Genomic DNA, 16,906 nt, shown 5'->3' on the forward strand with positions numbered 1-16,906 from the left:
GCAGTGCACAGGATTTCTACATTGCACGAACCACAAATCCCATCATAGAACCTATAAAAAAAAAAATCTGAGAATATGAATAACTATCATATAGTTTACAGGTTCCCGGATAGGATCCGTGATTGTAGCAATACAGAAATCCTGCGCACTGCTGGGTACTTAGGCTATGTGCCCACATTGCATTTTTTCCACGGCGGAAACTCTTAAAAACCGCTTACAAAACGCATCCCCTTCACTTCAATTGAATTCTGCAATTGCTGTGCCCATGCTGCGTTTTTTTCCGCCGCGGAAATACATTCTTTTTTGCGGAATGGCGGCAATTCCGCATCCATAGACATGTATATGAAAAACACATGGAAAACGCAAGAAAAACACATCAATAATGCGTATAAGTCACATAAAAAAAACATATTTTTTCCTGCCAAGGGTGTGCGGATTCGAAGCAGAAAATTCTGCTTCAATTCTACAATGTGGGCACATAGCCTTACATGTCTTCTGAAGATTCAGGATCCATATTGTGGTGCACATCATCCATTGGCACCATCGTAATAGAAGCCCCATACTCATACTCAGCGTCTCCCATTCACACACTACCTCCTCACCTCACCCCCTATCTGTCGGAGTCCCACAAGATTCAGTCCTAGGACCCCTGCTCTTCTCCATTTACACCTTTGGCCTGGGACAGCTCATAGAATCTCACGGCTTTCAGTATCATCTCTATGCTGACGACACACAGATCTACATCTCTGGACCAGATATCACCTCCCTACTAACCAGAATCCCTCAATGTCTGTCCACTATTTCATCCTTCTTCTCCGCTAGATTTCTGAAACTTAACATGGACAAAACAGAATTCATCATCTTTCTCCCATCTCACGTGACCCCCCCAACGAACCTATCCATTACAGTAAATGGCTGCCCACTCTCCCCAGTCCCACAAGCTCGCTGCCTTGGGGTAATCCTTGACGCCGATCTCTCCTTCAAACCACATATCCAAGCCTTTTCCACTTCCTGCCCACTTCAACTCAAAAATATTTCACGAATCCATTCATTCCTCAACCAAGAATCTGTAAAAACCCTAGTCCATGCCCTCATCATCTCTCGCCTTGAATACTGCAACCTCCTGCTCTGTGGCCTCCCCTATAACACTCTCGCACCCCTCCAATCTATTCTAAACTCTGCTGCCCAACTAATTCACCTGTCCCCCCACTATTCCCCGGCTTCTCCCCTCTGTCAATCCCTTCACTGGCTCCCCATTGCCCAGAGACTCCAATACAAAACCCTAACCATGACGTACAAAGCCATCCACAACCTGTCTCCTCCATACATCTGTGACCTCGTCTCCCGGTACTTACCTACACGCAACCTCTGATCCTCACAAGATCTCCTTCTCTACTCCCCTCTTATCTCCTCTTCCCACAATCGTATACAAGATTTCTCTCGCGTATCACCCCATACTCTGGAACCCTCTACCACAACACATCAGACTCTCGCCTACCATCGAAACCTTCAAAAAGAACCTGAAGACCCACCTCTTCCGACAAGCCTACAACTTGCAGTAACCACCGATCGACCAAACCGCTGCATGACCAGCTCTACCCTCACCTACTGTATTCTCACCCATCCCTTGTAGATTGTGAGCCTTCGTGGGCAGGGTCCTCTCTCCTCCTGTACCAGTTATGAGTTGTATTGTTTAAGATTATTGTACTTGTTTTTATTATGTATACCCCTCCTCACATGTAAAGCGCCATGGAATAAATGGCGCTATAACAATAAATAATAATAATAATACTGCATGGCATACATTTTATTTTGTGCAGTAGAGTGATATTTTCCTTTTACAAGAGGTATATAAACATATATATGGCCAGCTGATGTCTCAAGACCGTGCATTTAGCATCCACTGGGTCTAACGAGCTGTGGACTAATAAGGTGGACATGGGGATCATTTGGAAACCAATCTTAAAAGGACAATCTGTCCCATCCTGAAATGCTATTTACCTATTTAGACATAGGTGTAATCTGCAGGAAAATGGTGCTTAAATCTTGTGTAGAAGATACGCAGACTTGATCTTTTACCATTTCTGGACAGCTAAGCAAAAAATGACAGTCAATATTTGTTTTACGTACACATTGTAAAACTATGGTAAACCATTATTATAAATTATGTATGTCTACACTCCATAATGTAGATTAAAACACTAAACTACATTCACTGGGAACTGGAAAATAATAATAACTACAGCCACAACAAGCTTTAGATGTTTCTCGAACTTCAAAAAAAAAAAAAATAATCATGGGACACAAATTGATTTTTTACGCACAGGGTAAAAAAACGCCTTATTTTTACGGAATGTCCAGGAATTACAGTTGACAGTCCTTCTATGTATCCAGCTTACTGGAGCAGGTTAAGGGAGAAAACAATATTTTATTCTACCTGCAATCGCTCCCATACATCCGCTGAAGAGCAATCAATGTGTCGGGGAGTGAATACAGCTCACTGTATAACGAGTGGTGATGGTAACCGCTCCTATGACTGGAAGAGAGCGGACAGGGAGTATAAAACTTCATTTTCTCCCTGTAGCCGCAACTCCAGAAAGTCAGATGCACAGGATGTAAATGACATTTACGTGTAGATATCCCCTATATCTCAGGTCAATAGCATTCATGGATGTGACAGGTTCCATTTAAGCTGTAGATATGCATATAACAGCAGCAATTTTCATTCTGGACGGCCTTATAATGCAAAAAAATAAATAAATACATTTGACCAATAATGACAAAAACAACACCTCCAAGAGAAAGTGGCAGCTCATAATATTACAGTCGGGCCCTTCTACAATCACCACAGCTCTAAACACATGGCAGTTCTGTTTGGATTGCAAGTTCTTAAGGACAGGAATCTTTTTGTTGGTTCAATATATTATTATAAAGTAGAAAATAAACTAGAGCACATTGGGGTAAAACGCTAATGAAGCAACACAGGTAAACAACATGGCATTTTACGTCAGCATGTCCTGCATTTACTTAAAGCTCCGAGCAATACAGTCCGGCTACTAAGCAAAATTTGGAAATAGCGGCATGTATGGTGTATTAATGTGACCGTCCACTCCCATAGTCATCATACATAATGGCCTCCCCCGCTGCAACTGGTGCTCCATTCTCCTCATGTCCAAAATGGCCGCAGTGCAAAGTCAGACCCAGGCCCTAACGTGGACACATTATTACTGGCACTGGTCCGTCCCGCACCAATGGAAATGCACAGAGGCGAAGTTCAGACTTTCCACGCCTCTACAGCAGCCATTTAGGACATGAAGAGAATTACGACGAGGGATGGTCCATTAATTTTGTGCAATTATGACAGAAAACATCCCGGCTGATGACCGCCTCGCTGACTACCTGGGTCTCTGCATGTGTCTAGGCCTCGTTACCACAGCAACACAGCAGAGCATGGCTTCCAGTTACTAATCTTTACTAGTAAGAGACAACTAGCTTTCTACTGGTTGCCAGGGACAAAACGGCGTTTTAAGTCCATTTGTGGCCACGCACAGTGGGCAGCCATGATGGGCCAGTCTGTACACACCGATGTAGAGCTTCCACCCACCAGGAATGACCGGCATCAGCCAAGATGAGGTCTCTGCATCATGACCACACAGGTTTCTTTGTGAATGTTTCCTTGGAGCCTCGGTTCTGGGAGCCATTCATTCTCCTTTTGGCTTACGAATACGGAAGACATATGTCATGGAACAGAACAGTGTATTCTCTCCTATCGAGCATAAATCCCACATAAAATCTCCATACATAGTTACCAAAGTGAGCAGAAACTAATATGGCTGCCATGCGATAGCTTCATACACCTCAGAGCATGACAAACGGTAAAATCACCTGTGCAGAAGCCTGAAGGCTCCATTCACACCTATATCACTGATTCAAGTATTACAAGAACCCTGACAGATGTATTTGACTTCTATTAAGGCCATAATTCTTTTTTTTTAACTTTTTTAAATTGAACCTGTCATCATGATTTACCGTAACCTGTAAAGGTATGGCCATAATGGCCCTGTTCTAACAAAGCTCTAGTGAAAATATCCATAGCCTGGTTCGTTTCATTCACCTTAGAAGTTTTGGTGTGATAGCCTCTTTATGCATCGGGGTGCGACTGCGGCTCTGCCGTGGCACATCTGCATTTGTAGGAGCCTCCTTAAATTTCACGCTAGCACTGCCCTTACCACCAGCAGTGCTTTTGCACATTCATGTTCCAGCACTCTTCACCAAAACGGTGCCAGAGGCGGCGCATGGTCAAATTAACGTTACCGTCTCCAGCAAAATGGCGCTGCATGCTCAGATAGAGATCTCGGCTCGTCATTGAGCCAAGATCCCAATTGGCGCATGCGCAACCACCGGCGCCAATTTGCTGGAGACCACAGGAGGATAATCTGAGCATGCGTCGCCTCCGGTAACATTTTGCTGGAAAACACTGGGACACAAATGTGCGCAAGGCAAAGGTCAATATGAAATTTGAAAAAGTAGGCTTACACAAACACTGAGGGGCTGAAGACCTTAACCACAGTCTCGCCCCGATCCTCAAAGAGGCTATTGCACCAAAACTTCTAAAAGGTGAATTAAACAAGAACCAGGGTATGGATTTTTTCACTACAGGCATCCATTAAATCAGTATAACAGCACCATTTTGGCCATACCTTTACTTTAACGGCTTCAATCGTTATGTCAGGTTCTCTTCAAACCAATTTTCCCAAATAAAAAAAAAACAAACAAAAAAAAGAATTACAGTACTTCCACCATGTGAATTTTCACATGCACCAGCAACGTTTCCGGTTCAGTCACATCTGGTTTACTGTTCTGTGCAGAAAACTTAAAAATTACAGCGGGCTGGATCATCCCCTGAAAGACGTCAACTGAGCAGAAAGGACCCCAAAGACTTATGATGGGGTCTGTCTAGGTTATTTGTAGTGTCAGTGATTTTAACAGTGAAATAAGAACTGCATGTTTATTGTAGGTACACTTCAACTGGGAAGGACAGAATCTAAATATAAAAACCAGAAAATCACATTGTGTAAAAATCACACAATTAATTTGCCTTTTATTGCATGAAATAAGTATTTGAAACAGTAGAAAAACAGAACTTAATCTTTGGTACAGAAACCTTTGTTTGCAATTACAGAGGTCAGACATTTCCTGAAGCTCTTGACCAAGTTTGCGCACACACTGCACCAGAGATTTTGGCCCACTCCTCCATACAGATCTTCTCCATTTCGGGGCTGTCGCTGGGCAACATTGAGTTTCAGTACCCTCTAGGCCAGTGTTCCCCAACTCCAGTCCTCAAGGCCCACCAACAGATCATGTTTTCAGGTTTTCCTTTGTTTTGCACAGGTAATGCAATTATCACCTGGGCAATACTAAGGAAATCCTGAAAACATGACCTGTTGGTGGGCATTGAGGACTGGAGTTGGGGACCCCTGCTCTAGGCCACTGCAGGAACTTGAAATGCTTCTTACAGAGCTACTCCTTAATGACCCTGGCTGTGTGTTTCGGGTCACTGCATTGCTGGAAGTGATTATTCCTCCACCATGCTTCATGGTTGGGATGGTGTTCTTGAGGTTGTACTCATCTTCTTCCTCCAAATACGGCGAATGAAGTGGTTATCAAAAAGCTCTATTTGTGACCAGATGATACCAATGACCTTCTCCCATGCCTCCTCTGGATTATCCAAATGGTCATTGGTGAAATTCAAATGGGCCTGGACACATTCTGGCGTGAGCAGGGGGACTTTGCGTGCCCTGCAGGATGTTAATCCATGACGGCGTAGTGTGTTACGGTAATGCTTGAGACTGTGGTTCCAGCTCTCTTCAGGTCATTGAACAGGTTTTCTCGTGAAGTTCTGGGCTGAATCTTAACCCTTCTCAGACCGATCATTATCCCACAATATGAGATCTTGCATGGACCGAGGAAGATTGACAGTAATCTTGTGATCCTTGGATTTTCTAATAATTGTGCCAACAGTTGTTGCCTTCTCACCAAGCTGCTTGCCTACTGTCCTGTAGCCCATCCCAGCCTTGTGCAGGTCTACAATTTTGCCATGGTGTCCTTGTAGCTCATTGGTCTTGGCCATGGTGGAGAGGTTGGAGCGTGATTGATTGAGAGTGTGGACAGGTGTCTATTATACAGGTAATGAGTTCAAACAGGTGAAATTAGTACAGGTAATGAGTGCAGAGTAGGAGACTTCTTAACCCCTTCATGACCCAGCCTATTTTGACCTTAATGACCTGGCCGTTTTTTGCAATTCTGACCAGTGTCCCTTTATGAGGTAATAACTCAGGAACGCTTCAACGGATCCTAGCGGTTCTGAGATTGTTTTTTCGTGACATATTGGGCTTCATGTTAGTGGTAAATTTAGGTCAATAAATTCTGCGTTTATTTGTGATAAAAACGGAAATTTGGCGAAAATTTTGAAAATTTCGCAATTTTCACATTTTGAATTTTTATTCTGTTAAACCAGAGAGTTATGTGACACAAAATAGTTAATAAATAACATTTCCCACATGTCTACTTTACACCAGCACAATTTTGGAAACAAAATTTTTTTTTGCTAGGAAGTTATAAGAGTTAAAATTTGACCAGCGATTTCTCATTTTTACAACGAAATTTACAAAACCATTTTTTTTAGGGACCACCTCACATTTGAAGTCAGTTTGAGGGGTCTATATGGCTGAAAATACCCAAAAGTGACACCATTCTAAAAAATGCACCCCTCAAGGTGCACAAAACCACATTCAAGAAGTTTTTTAACCCTTCAGGTGCTTCACAGCAGCAGAAGCAACATGGAAGGAAAAAATGAACATTTAACTTTTTAGTCACAAAAATTATCTTTTAGCAACATTTTTTTTATTTTCCCAATGGTACAAGGAGAAACTGAACCACGAAAGTTCTTGTCCAATTTGTCCTGAGTACGCTGATACCTCATATGTGGTGGTAAACCACTGTTTGGGCGCACGGCAGGGCTTGGAAGGGAAGGAGCGCCATTTGACTTTTTGAATGAAAAATTGGCTCCACTCTTTAGCGGACACCATGTCACGTTTGGAGAGCCCCCGTGTGCCTAAAAATTGGAGCTCCCCCACACGTGACCCCATTTTGGAAACTAGACGCCCCAAGGAACTTATCTAGATGCATAGTGAGAACTTTGAACCCCCGGGGGCTTCACAAATTGATCCGTAAAAATGAAAAAGTACTTTTTTTTCACAAAAAAATTCTTTTAGCCTCAATTTTTTTCATTTGCACATGGGTAACAGGATAAAATGGATCCTAAAATTTGTTGGGCAATTTCTCATGAGTACGCCGATACCTCACATGTGGGGGTAAACCACTGTTTGGGCACATGGTAAGGTTCGGAAGGGAAGGAGCGCCATTTGACTTTTTGAATGAAAAATTATCTCCATCGTTAGCGGACACCATGTCGTGTTTGGAGAGCCCCCGTGTGCCTAAACATTGGAGCTCCCCCACAAATGACCCCATTTTGGAAACTAGACCCCCCAAGGAACTTATCTAGATGCATATTGAGCACTTTAAACCCTCAGGTGCTTCACAAATTGATCTGTAAAAATGAAAAAGTACTTTTTTTTCACAAAAAAATTCTTTTCGCCTCAGTTTTTCATTTTCACATGGGCAATAGGATAAAATGAATCCTAAAATTTGTTGGGCAATTTCTCCCGAGTACGCCGATACCTCATATGTGGGGGTAAACCACTGTTTGGGCACACGGCAGGGCTCGGAAGGGAAGGCGCGCCATTTGACTTTTTGAATGGAAAATTAGCTCCAATTGTTAGCGGACACCATGTCGCGTTTAGAGAGCCCCTGTGTGCCTATGCATTGGAGCTCCCCCACAAGTGACCCCATTTTGGAAACTAGACCCCCCAAGGAACTTATCTAGATGCATATTGAGCACTTTAAACCCCCAGGTGCTTCACAGAAGTTTATAATGCAGAGCCATGAAAATAAAAAATAATTTTTCTTTCCTCAAAAATGATTTTTAGCCTGGAATTTCCTATTTTGCCAAGGGTAATAGGAGAAATTGGACCGCAAATGTTGTTGTCCAGTTTGTCCTGAGTACGCTGATACCCCATATGTGGGGGTAAACCACTGTTTGGGCGCACGGCAGGGCTCGGAAGGGAAGGCACGCCAATTGGCTTTTTAAATGGAAAATTAGCTCCAATCATTAGCGGACACCATGTCACGTTTGGAGAGCCCCTGTGTGCCTAAACATTGGAGATCCCCCACATATGACCCCATTTTGGAAACTAGACCCCTAAAGGAACTAATCTAGATGTGTGGTGAGGACTTTGAACTTCCAAGTGCTTCACAGAAGTTTATAACGCAGAGCCATGAAAATAAAATAAAAATTTTATTTTCTCTAAAATGATTTTTTAGCCTGCAATTTATTATTTTCCCAAGGGTAAAAGGAGAAATTTGACCCCAAAAGTTGTTGTACAGTTTCTCCTGAGTACGCTGATACCCCATATGTGGGGGTAAACCACAGTTTGGGCACATGTCGGGGCTCGGAAGTCAAGTAGTGACATTTTGAAATGCAGACTTTGATGGAATGCTCTGCGGGCGTTACGTTGCGTTTGCAGAGCCCCTGATGTGGCTAAACAGTAGAAACCCCCCACAAGTGACCCCATTTTAGAAACTAGACCCCGAAAGGAACTTATCTAGATGTGAGGTGAGCACTTTGAACCCCCAAGTGCTTCACAGAAGTTTATAACACAGAGCAGTGAAAATAATAAATACGTTTTCTTTCCTCAAAAATAATTTTTTAGCCCAGAATTTTTTATTTTCCCAAGGGTTACAGGAGAAATTGGACCCCAAAAGTTGTTGTCCAGTTTCTCCTGAGTACGCTGATACCCCATATGTGGGGGTAAACCACTGTTTGGGCACACGTCGGGGCTCAGAAGGGAAGTAGTGACTTTTGAAATGCAGACTTTGATGGAATGGTCTGCGGGCGTCACGTTGCGTTTGCAGAGCCCCTGGTGTGCCTAAACAGTAGAAACCCCCCACAAGTGACCCCATTTTGGAAACTAGACCCCCCAAGGAACTTATCTAGATATGTGGTGAGCACTTTGAACCCCCAAGTGCTTCACAGACGTTTACAACGCAGAGCCGTGAAAATAAAAAATCATTTTACTTTCCTCAAAAATGATGTTTTAGCAAGCAATTTTTTATTTTCTCAAGGGTAACAGGAGAAATTGGACCCCAGTAATTGTTGCCCAGTTTGTCCTGAGTACACTGATACCCCATATGTGGGGGTAAACCACTGTTTGGGCACACGTCGGGGCTCGGAAGGGAAGGAGCACCATTTGACTTTTTGAATGAAAGATTGGCTGGAATCAATGGTGGCGCCATGTTGCGTTTGGAGACCCCTGATGTGCCTAAACAGTGGAAACCCCTCAATTCTAACGCCAACACACCCCTAACCCTTATCCCAACTGTAGCCGTAACCCTAACCACAACCCTAACCGCAACACACCCCTAACCACAACCCTAACCCCAACACACCCCTAACCCTAACCACAACCCTAATTCCAACCCAACCCTAACCCTAAGGCTATGTACCCACGTTGCGGATTCGTGTGAGATTTTTCCGCACCATTTTTGAAAAATCCGCGGGTAAAAGGCACTGCGTTTTACCTGCGGATTTACTGCGGATTTCACCTGCGGATTCCTATTGAGGAATAGGTGTAAAACGCTGCGGAATCCGCACAAAGAATTGACATGCTGCGGAAAATACAACGCAGCGTTTCCGTGCGGTATTTTCCGCACCATGGGCACAGCGGATTTGGTTTTCCATAGGTTTACATGGTACTGTAAACCTGATGGAACACTGCTGCGGATCCGCAGCGGCCAATCCGCTGCGGATCCGCAGCCAAATCCGCACCGTGTGCACATAGCCTAATTCTAAAGGTATGTGCACACGCTGCGGATCCGCAGCAGTTTCCCATGAGTTTACATTTCAATGTAAACCTATGGGAAACAAAAATCGCTGTACACATGCTGCGGAAAAACTGCACGGAAACGCAGCGGTTTACATTCCGCAGCATGTCGCTTCTTTCTGCGGATTCCACAGCGGTTTTACAACTGCTCCAATAGAAAATCGCAGTTGTAAAACCGCAGTGAAATGCGCAGAAAAACCGCGGTAAATCTGCCATAAATCCGCAGCGGTTTAGCACTGCGGATTTATCAAATCCGCTGCGGAAAAATCCGCAGAGGACCAGAATACGTGTGCACATACCGAAACCCTACCCCTACCCCTACCCCTACCCCTACCCCTACCCCTAACCCTAACCCTAACCCTACCCCTAACCCTACCCCTAACCCTACCCCTAACCCTACCCCTAGTTCTAACTCCAACCTTAGTGAAAAAAAAAAAAAATTCTTTATTTTATTATTGTCCCTATCTATGGGGGACAAATGGGGGGGGTCATTTACTGTTTTTTTATTTTGACCACTGTGATAGATTATATCACAGTGATCAAAATTCACATTGGAACGAATCTGCCGGCCGGCAGATTCGGCGGGCGCACTGCGCATGCGCCCGCCATTTTGGAACATGGCGGCGCTCGGGGAAGAAGACGGACGGGACCCCGCCAGGATCGGTAAGTATAAGGGGGGGAGATCAGGGCACAGGGGGGGGAGATCAGGGCACGGGGGGGCGTCGGAGCACGGGGGGGGAGGGATCGGAGCATGGGGGAGAGTGATCGGTGTGCGGGCGGGTGGATCGGTGTGCAGGGGGGGTGGATCGGTGTGCAGGGGGGGTGGTTCGGAGCACGGGGGGGGATCGGAGTGCGGGGGGGTTTGATTGGAGCACGGGGGGGTGTGATTGGAGCACGGGGGGAGCGGGCAGGAGGACGGCGGAGCGGAGCACAGGACGGAGGGGAGCGGGCCACAGATCGGGGGGCTGGGGGGGCGATCGGAGGGGTGGGGTGGGGGCACATTAGTATTTCCAGCCATGGCCGATGATATTGCAGCATCGGCCATGGCTGGATTGTAATATTTCACCATTTTTTTAGGTGAAATATTACAAATCGCTCTGATTGGCAGTTTCACTTTCAACAGCCAATCAGAGCGATCGTAGCCACGAGGGGGTGAAGCCACCCCCCCTGGGCTAAACTACCACTCCCCCTGTCCCTGCAGATCGGGTGAAATGGGAGTTAACCCTTTCACCCGGCCTGCAGGGACGCGATCTTTCTGTGACACAGCATATGCGTCACAGGTCGGATTGGCACCGACTTTCATGACGCATACGCTGTGTCACAGGTCGGGAAGGGGTTAAAGAAAAACTAAGAGGTCTGTGAGAGCCAGAATCCCTGCCGGTTGGTAGATGATCAAATACTTATTTCATGCAATAAAAGTCAGTTTAATCATTTAAAAATCATAAAATGTGATTTTCTGGTTTTTATTTTTAGATTCTGTCTCTCAGGGTATGTGCACACGATGCGGAAAACGTTGCGGAACCTCAGCTGCGGATCCGCAGCAGTTTCCCATGAGTTTACATCACAATGTAAACCTATGGGAAACAAAAAACGCTGTGCACATGCTGCAGAAAAAAAATGTGCGGAAACGCAGCCGTTTACATTCTGCAGCATGTCACTTTCTGCGGATTCCACAGCGGTTTTACAGCTGCTCCTATAGAAAACCGCAGTTTCCTCACTGTATGTCCCTCATTCATAAGTGTTCACAGATCTACCCAGTGTCCAAAACATGGAAGCCCCTCTACCACACTGGACCCCAAGGATGAGACTGAATAAAAGTATGTTTGGACATGTGAGCACATCTGGCCCCTCACCTTGGTCATATTATCTGATGTATAACAGATACATTCCAAAAATAAGAGGTTAGATGACAGCACAACTGGCAAGAGGATGCCCGTCCTAATTCCACTGGACCCAAGTGGAGGAGTACATACCAGAAATTGAAGTGAAGGACGGCATCCAATCCAGGTGAAAGAAAGTATTCTTTATTGTGCCAATGGTCGAAACGTCGCATTTAAGGTCTTAGACCTTAATGGTCGAAACGTCGCATTTGGCACAATAAAGAATACTTTCTTTCACCTGGATTGGATGCCGTCCTTCACTTCAATTTATGGTATAACAGATACATGTGACGATGATATCGGTCATGTCCAGCACCAGTTCCTGTTTCCAGAAAGAAAGGGGACGTTACCACCGAGATTTCTGCTACTAAACCGTAAAGAGCATTCCCAGCGTGCGACCATTCAAATCAATAGTCTGCTGAGACAGTGCTGGATTTATCATAACAAATCTCCGAGCAGTGCCAGAGGGGTCCGAGCCCACTACAGAGGCCTTTTATCCTAGAAACCAGAGGTGCTCCAAGATGGCAGAAACCAGGCAGCAATACAGTTAAAAAAAATAAAAGTAAATAATATATACTCACCCGATCCCCAAGTCGTCCCCCCACATCATATGTCAGGGATCATCAGAAGGCCCCCCACATACACATTAGATAGACGACCGATCCCGGGACACTCAGAAGGATCGGAGGTCATTAATGTGTACGGAGGCCTAAAATCGGGGATGTCATAGTACGATATAAACAATCAGGAAATAACAAGTCCGTGTTCAGGTCTCTGTCCCCAATTATAGTATACACCAGGCAAACATTGTCAATGTAAGCGATAAAGGCCGGAGTAATGGGGGACGCCGCCCCCCACAGAATAATATCACAAATCATGTGCATCAGTAAAAGATTGTTATTAGTCAGGACGCCACAGGATGGAATAATGCCGCTTACTGCACCCTCTGTTCGGTGCTACACTGCTGTATACCCTCCATGTGGGCGCAACTCTGACCTCCTACCACACATAATGCGCACACGGCAGGGATCTCCGCACAGATCGCGCGCACACGGCAGGGATCTCCGCGTAGATCGCGCGCACACGGCAGGGATCTCCGCGTAGATCGCGCGCACACGGCAGGGATCTCCGCGTAGATCGCGCGCACACGGCAGGGATCTCCGCGTAGATCGCGCGCACACGGCAGGGATCTCCGCGTAGATCGCGCGCACACGGCAGGGATCTCCGCGTAGATCGCGCGCACACGGCAGGGATCTCCGCGTAGATCGCGCGCACACGGCAGGGATCTCCGCGTAGATCGCGCGCACACGGCAGGGATCTCCGCGTAGATCGCGCGCACACGGCAGGGATCTCCGCGTAGATCGCGCGCACACGGCAGGGATCTCCGCGTAGATCGCGCGCACACGGCAGGGATCTCCGCGTAGATCGCGCGCACACGGCAGGGATCTCCGCGTAGATCGCGCGCACACGGCAGGGATCTCCGCGTAGATCGCGCGCACACGGCAGGGATCTCCGCGTAGATCGCGCGCACACGGCAGGGATCTCCGCGTAGATCGCGCGCACACGGCAGGGATCTCCGCGTAGATCGCGCGCACACGGCAGGGATCTCCGCGTAGATCGCGCGCACACGGCAGGGATCTCCGCGTAGATCGCGCGCACACGGCAGGGATCTCCGCGTAGATCGCGCGCACACGGCAGGGATCTCCGCGTAGATCGCGCGCACACGGCAGGGATCTCCGCGTAGATCGCGCGCACACGGCAGGGATCTCCGCGTAGATCGCGCGCACACGGCAGGGATCTCCGCGTAGATCGCGCGCACACGGCAGGGATCTCCGCGTAGATCGCGCGCACACGGCAGGGATCTCCGCGTAGATCGCGCGCACACGGCAGGGATCTCCGCGTAGATCGCGCGCACACGGCAGGGATCTCCGCGTAGATCGCGCGCACACGGCAGGGATCTCCGCGTAGATCGCGCGCACACGGCAGGGATCTCCGCGTAGATCGCGCGCACACGGCAGGGATCTCCGCGTAGATCGCACACGGCAGGGATCTCCGCGTAGATCGCACACGGCAGGGATCTCCGCGTAGATCGCACACGGCAGGGATCTCCGCGTAGATCGCACACGGCAGGGATCTCCGCGTAGATCGCACACGGCAGGGATCTCCGCGTAGATCGCACACGGCAGGGATCTCCGCGTAGATCGCACACGGCAGGGATCTCCGCGTAGATCGCACACGGCAGGGATCTCCGCGTAGATCGCACACGGCAGGGATCTCCGCGTAGATCGCACACGGCAGGGATCTCCGCGTAGATCGCACACGGCAGGGATCTCCGCGTAGATCGCACACGGCAGGGATCTCCGCGTAGATCGCACACGGCAGGGATCTCCGCGTAGATCGCACACGGCAGGGATCTCCGCGTAGATCGCACACGGCAGGGATCTCCGCGTAGATCGCACACGGCAGGGATCTCCGCGTAGATCGCACACGGCAGGGATCTCCGCGTAGATCGCACACGGCAGGGATCTCCGCGTAGATCGCACACGGCAGGGATCTCCGCGTAGATCGCACACGGCAGGGATCTCCGCGTAGATCGCACACGGCAGGGATCTCCGTGTAGATCGCACACGGCAGGGATCTCCGTGTAGATCGCACACGGCAGGGATCTCCGTGTAGATCGCACACGGCAGGGATCTCCGTGTAGATCGCACACGGCAGGGATCTCCGTGTAGATCGCGCACACACAGCAGGGATCTCTGTGTAGATCGCACACACAGCAGAGATCTCCGTATAGATCGCGCACACACAGCAGGGATCTCCGTATAGAGTACACACAGCAGGGATCTATACGATCACACAGCAGGGATCTCCCTATAGATCGCGCACACACAGCAGGGATCTCCGTGTAGATCGCACACGGATGCTGGTCCTTCTCTCCCGGTGACACAGGAGTGTGATCACACATTACACGGGAATGTCCGCACAGATTTCTTCCTGCAATCATGGAGGATTTCCTCCTCCTCCTCCCTGCAGCTGGGATCCCTCATCCTGCACCGCCCTGTCCTCCTCCTCACCCCCACACATCAGTACAGGGCTGACCCCATCCTCCTCGCACCGGCCATCGCCCCCTGCTCTGTGCGGGACCCCCGGTGTCCGGCCCTGGCGCAGCCCGGTGTGCGGGGAGCCGCAGGCCGCACGTACCGCCCGCACTCCGCCTCCTCCTTTTACCTTCTTGATGTTGTAGAGCCGGGTGAGCATGCCGATGCCCCGGTCATTGAGGATGGTCAGCTTCTCGGCCAGCTTCTGCTGACTGGGCTGCAGCACGGACCGCGACATGCTGCCTCGCTCCTCCTAGCACCGGAGCGGTCCCAGGCCTCGCACGGAGGGAGAAGCGGCGCTGTCGTTCTTCAGGGCCGATAGGCGGGGGGGCTGTTGTTATGGAGGGGGGACCCTCACACACATCCCATGCCCCGCAGGTTACCGCGATGACACGCCTGCCTGGCAGCCGCCGTCCAGCACCACCCTTCCTGCCGAATGTGGGCGGCACCAACCAGAGCCACGCCCCTGTCACATCACCCATGGAGAAGGAATCGGGATCCTGCGCATGCGCGTCTCTGCCACTGAGTCTGCGGCTGTACTGGCTACGAATTGCTACGTCCGCTGTGTACTGTGCTGACGAGATGCATACATAGTGCTGCCGAGATAAGTAGATAGTGCTGCCGAGATATATAGTGCTGCCAAGATAAGTAGATAGTGCTGCCGAGATATATAGTGCTGCCGAGATAAGTAGATAGTGCTGCCGAGATATATAGTGCTGCCAAGATATGTGCATAGTGCTGCCGAAATACATAGTGCTGCCAAGATATATAGATAGTACTGCCGAAATACATAGTGCTGCCGAGATATATAGATAGTGCTGCCGAAATATATAGTGCTGCCAAGATAAGTAGATAGTGCTGCTGAGATATATAGTGCTGCCAAGATAAGTAGATAGTGCTGCCGAGATATATAGTGCTGCCAAGATATGTGCATAGTGCTGCCGAAATACATAGTGCTGCCAAGATATATAGATAGTGCTGCCGAAATACATAGTGCTGCCGAGATATATAGTGCTGCCAAGATAAGTAGGTAGTGCTGCCGAGATACATAGTGCTGCCAAGACATGTGCATAGTGCTGCCGAAATACATAGTGCTGCCAGGCCGAAATACATAGTGCTGCCAAGATATGTACATAGTGCTGCCGAAATACATAGTGCTGCCAAGATATATAGTGCTGCCAAGATAAGTAGATAGTGCTGCCGAGATATATAGTGCTGCCAAGATAAGTAGATAGTGCTGCCGAGATATATAGTGCTGCCAAGATAAGTAGATAGTGCTGCCGAGATATATAGTGCTGCCAAGATAAGTAGATAGTGCTGCCGAGATATATAGTGCTGCCAAGATATGTGCATAGTGCTGCCGAAATACATAGTGCTGCCAAGATATATAGATAGTGCTGCCGAAATACATAGTGGTGCCAAGCTATAGAGATAGTGCTGTCAAAATACATAGTGCTGCCAAGATATAGAGATAGTGCTGTCGAAATACATAGTGCTGCCACGCTATATAGATAGTGCTGCCAAGATACATAGTGCTGCCAAGATATATAGATAGTGCTGCCGAAATACATAGTGCTGCCACGATATATAGATAGTGCTGCCGAAATACATAGTGCTGCCAAGATATATAGATAGTGCTGCAGAAATACATAGTGCTGCCAAGATATATATATATAGTGCCGCCAAAATACATATTGCTGCCACGACATATATAGATAGTGCTGCCGAAATACATAGTGCTGCCAAGATATATAGATAGTGCTGCCGAAATACATAGTCCTGCCACGATATATAGATAGTGCTGCCGAAATACATAGTGCTGCCAAGATATATACATAGTGCTGCCGAAATACATAGTGCTGCCGAGATATATAGATAGTGCTGCCGAAATACATAGTCCTGCCACGATATATATATAGTGCTGCCG

General features: G+C 47.9%; 1 protein-coding gene across 2 annotated transcripts in view; it reads right to left on the reverse strand.

Moving 5' to 3' along the window:
* Nucleotides 1-15,439, reverse strand: part of NCKAP1 (NCK associated protein 1) — a 156,759-nt gene extending 141,320 nt beyond the window's left edge. The window contains exon 1 of one of the 2 annotated variants that reach the window (XM_069733250.1): nt 15,110-15,439. In XM_069733250.1, the coding sequence (XP_069589351.1) occupies nt 15,110-15,217 (108 nt within the window). In that variant the 5' untranslated portion in view covers nt 15,218-15,439. The remainder of the gene's footprint in view (nt 1-15,109) is intronic. The other variant, XM_069733249.1, reaches the window with a different exon arrangement.
* Between the last annotated feature and the right edge of the window lie 1,467 nt (nt 15,440-16,906).

The sequence above is a fragment of the Ranitomeya imitator genome, chromosome 7 (assembly GCF_032444005.1).
Source record: "Ranitomeya imitator isolate aRanImi1 chromosome 7, aRanImi1.pri, whole genome shotgun sequence".
Lineage (NCBI taxonomy): Eukaryota > Metazoa > Chordata > Amphibia > Anura > Dendrobatidae > Ranitomeya > Ranitomeya imitator.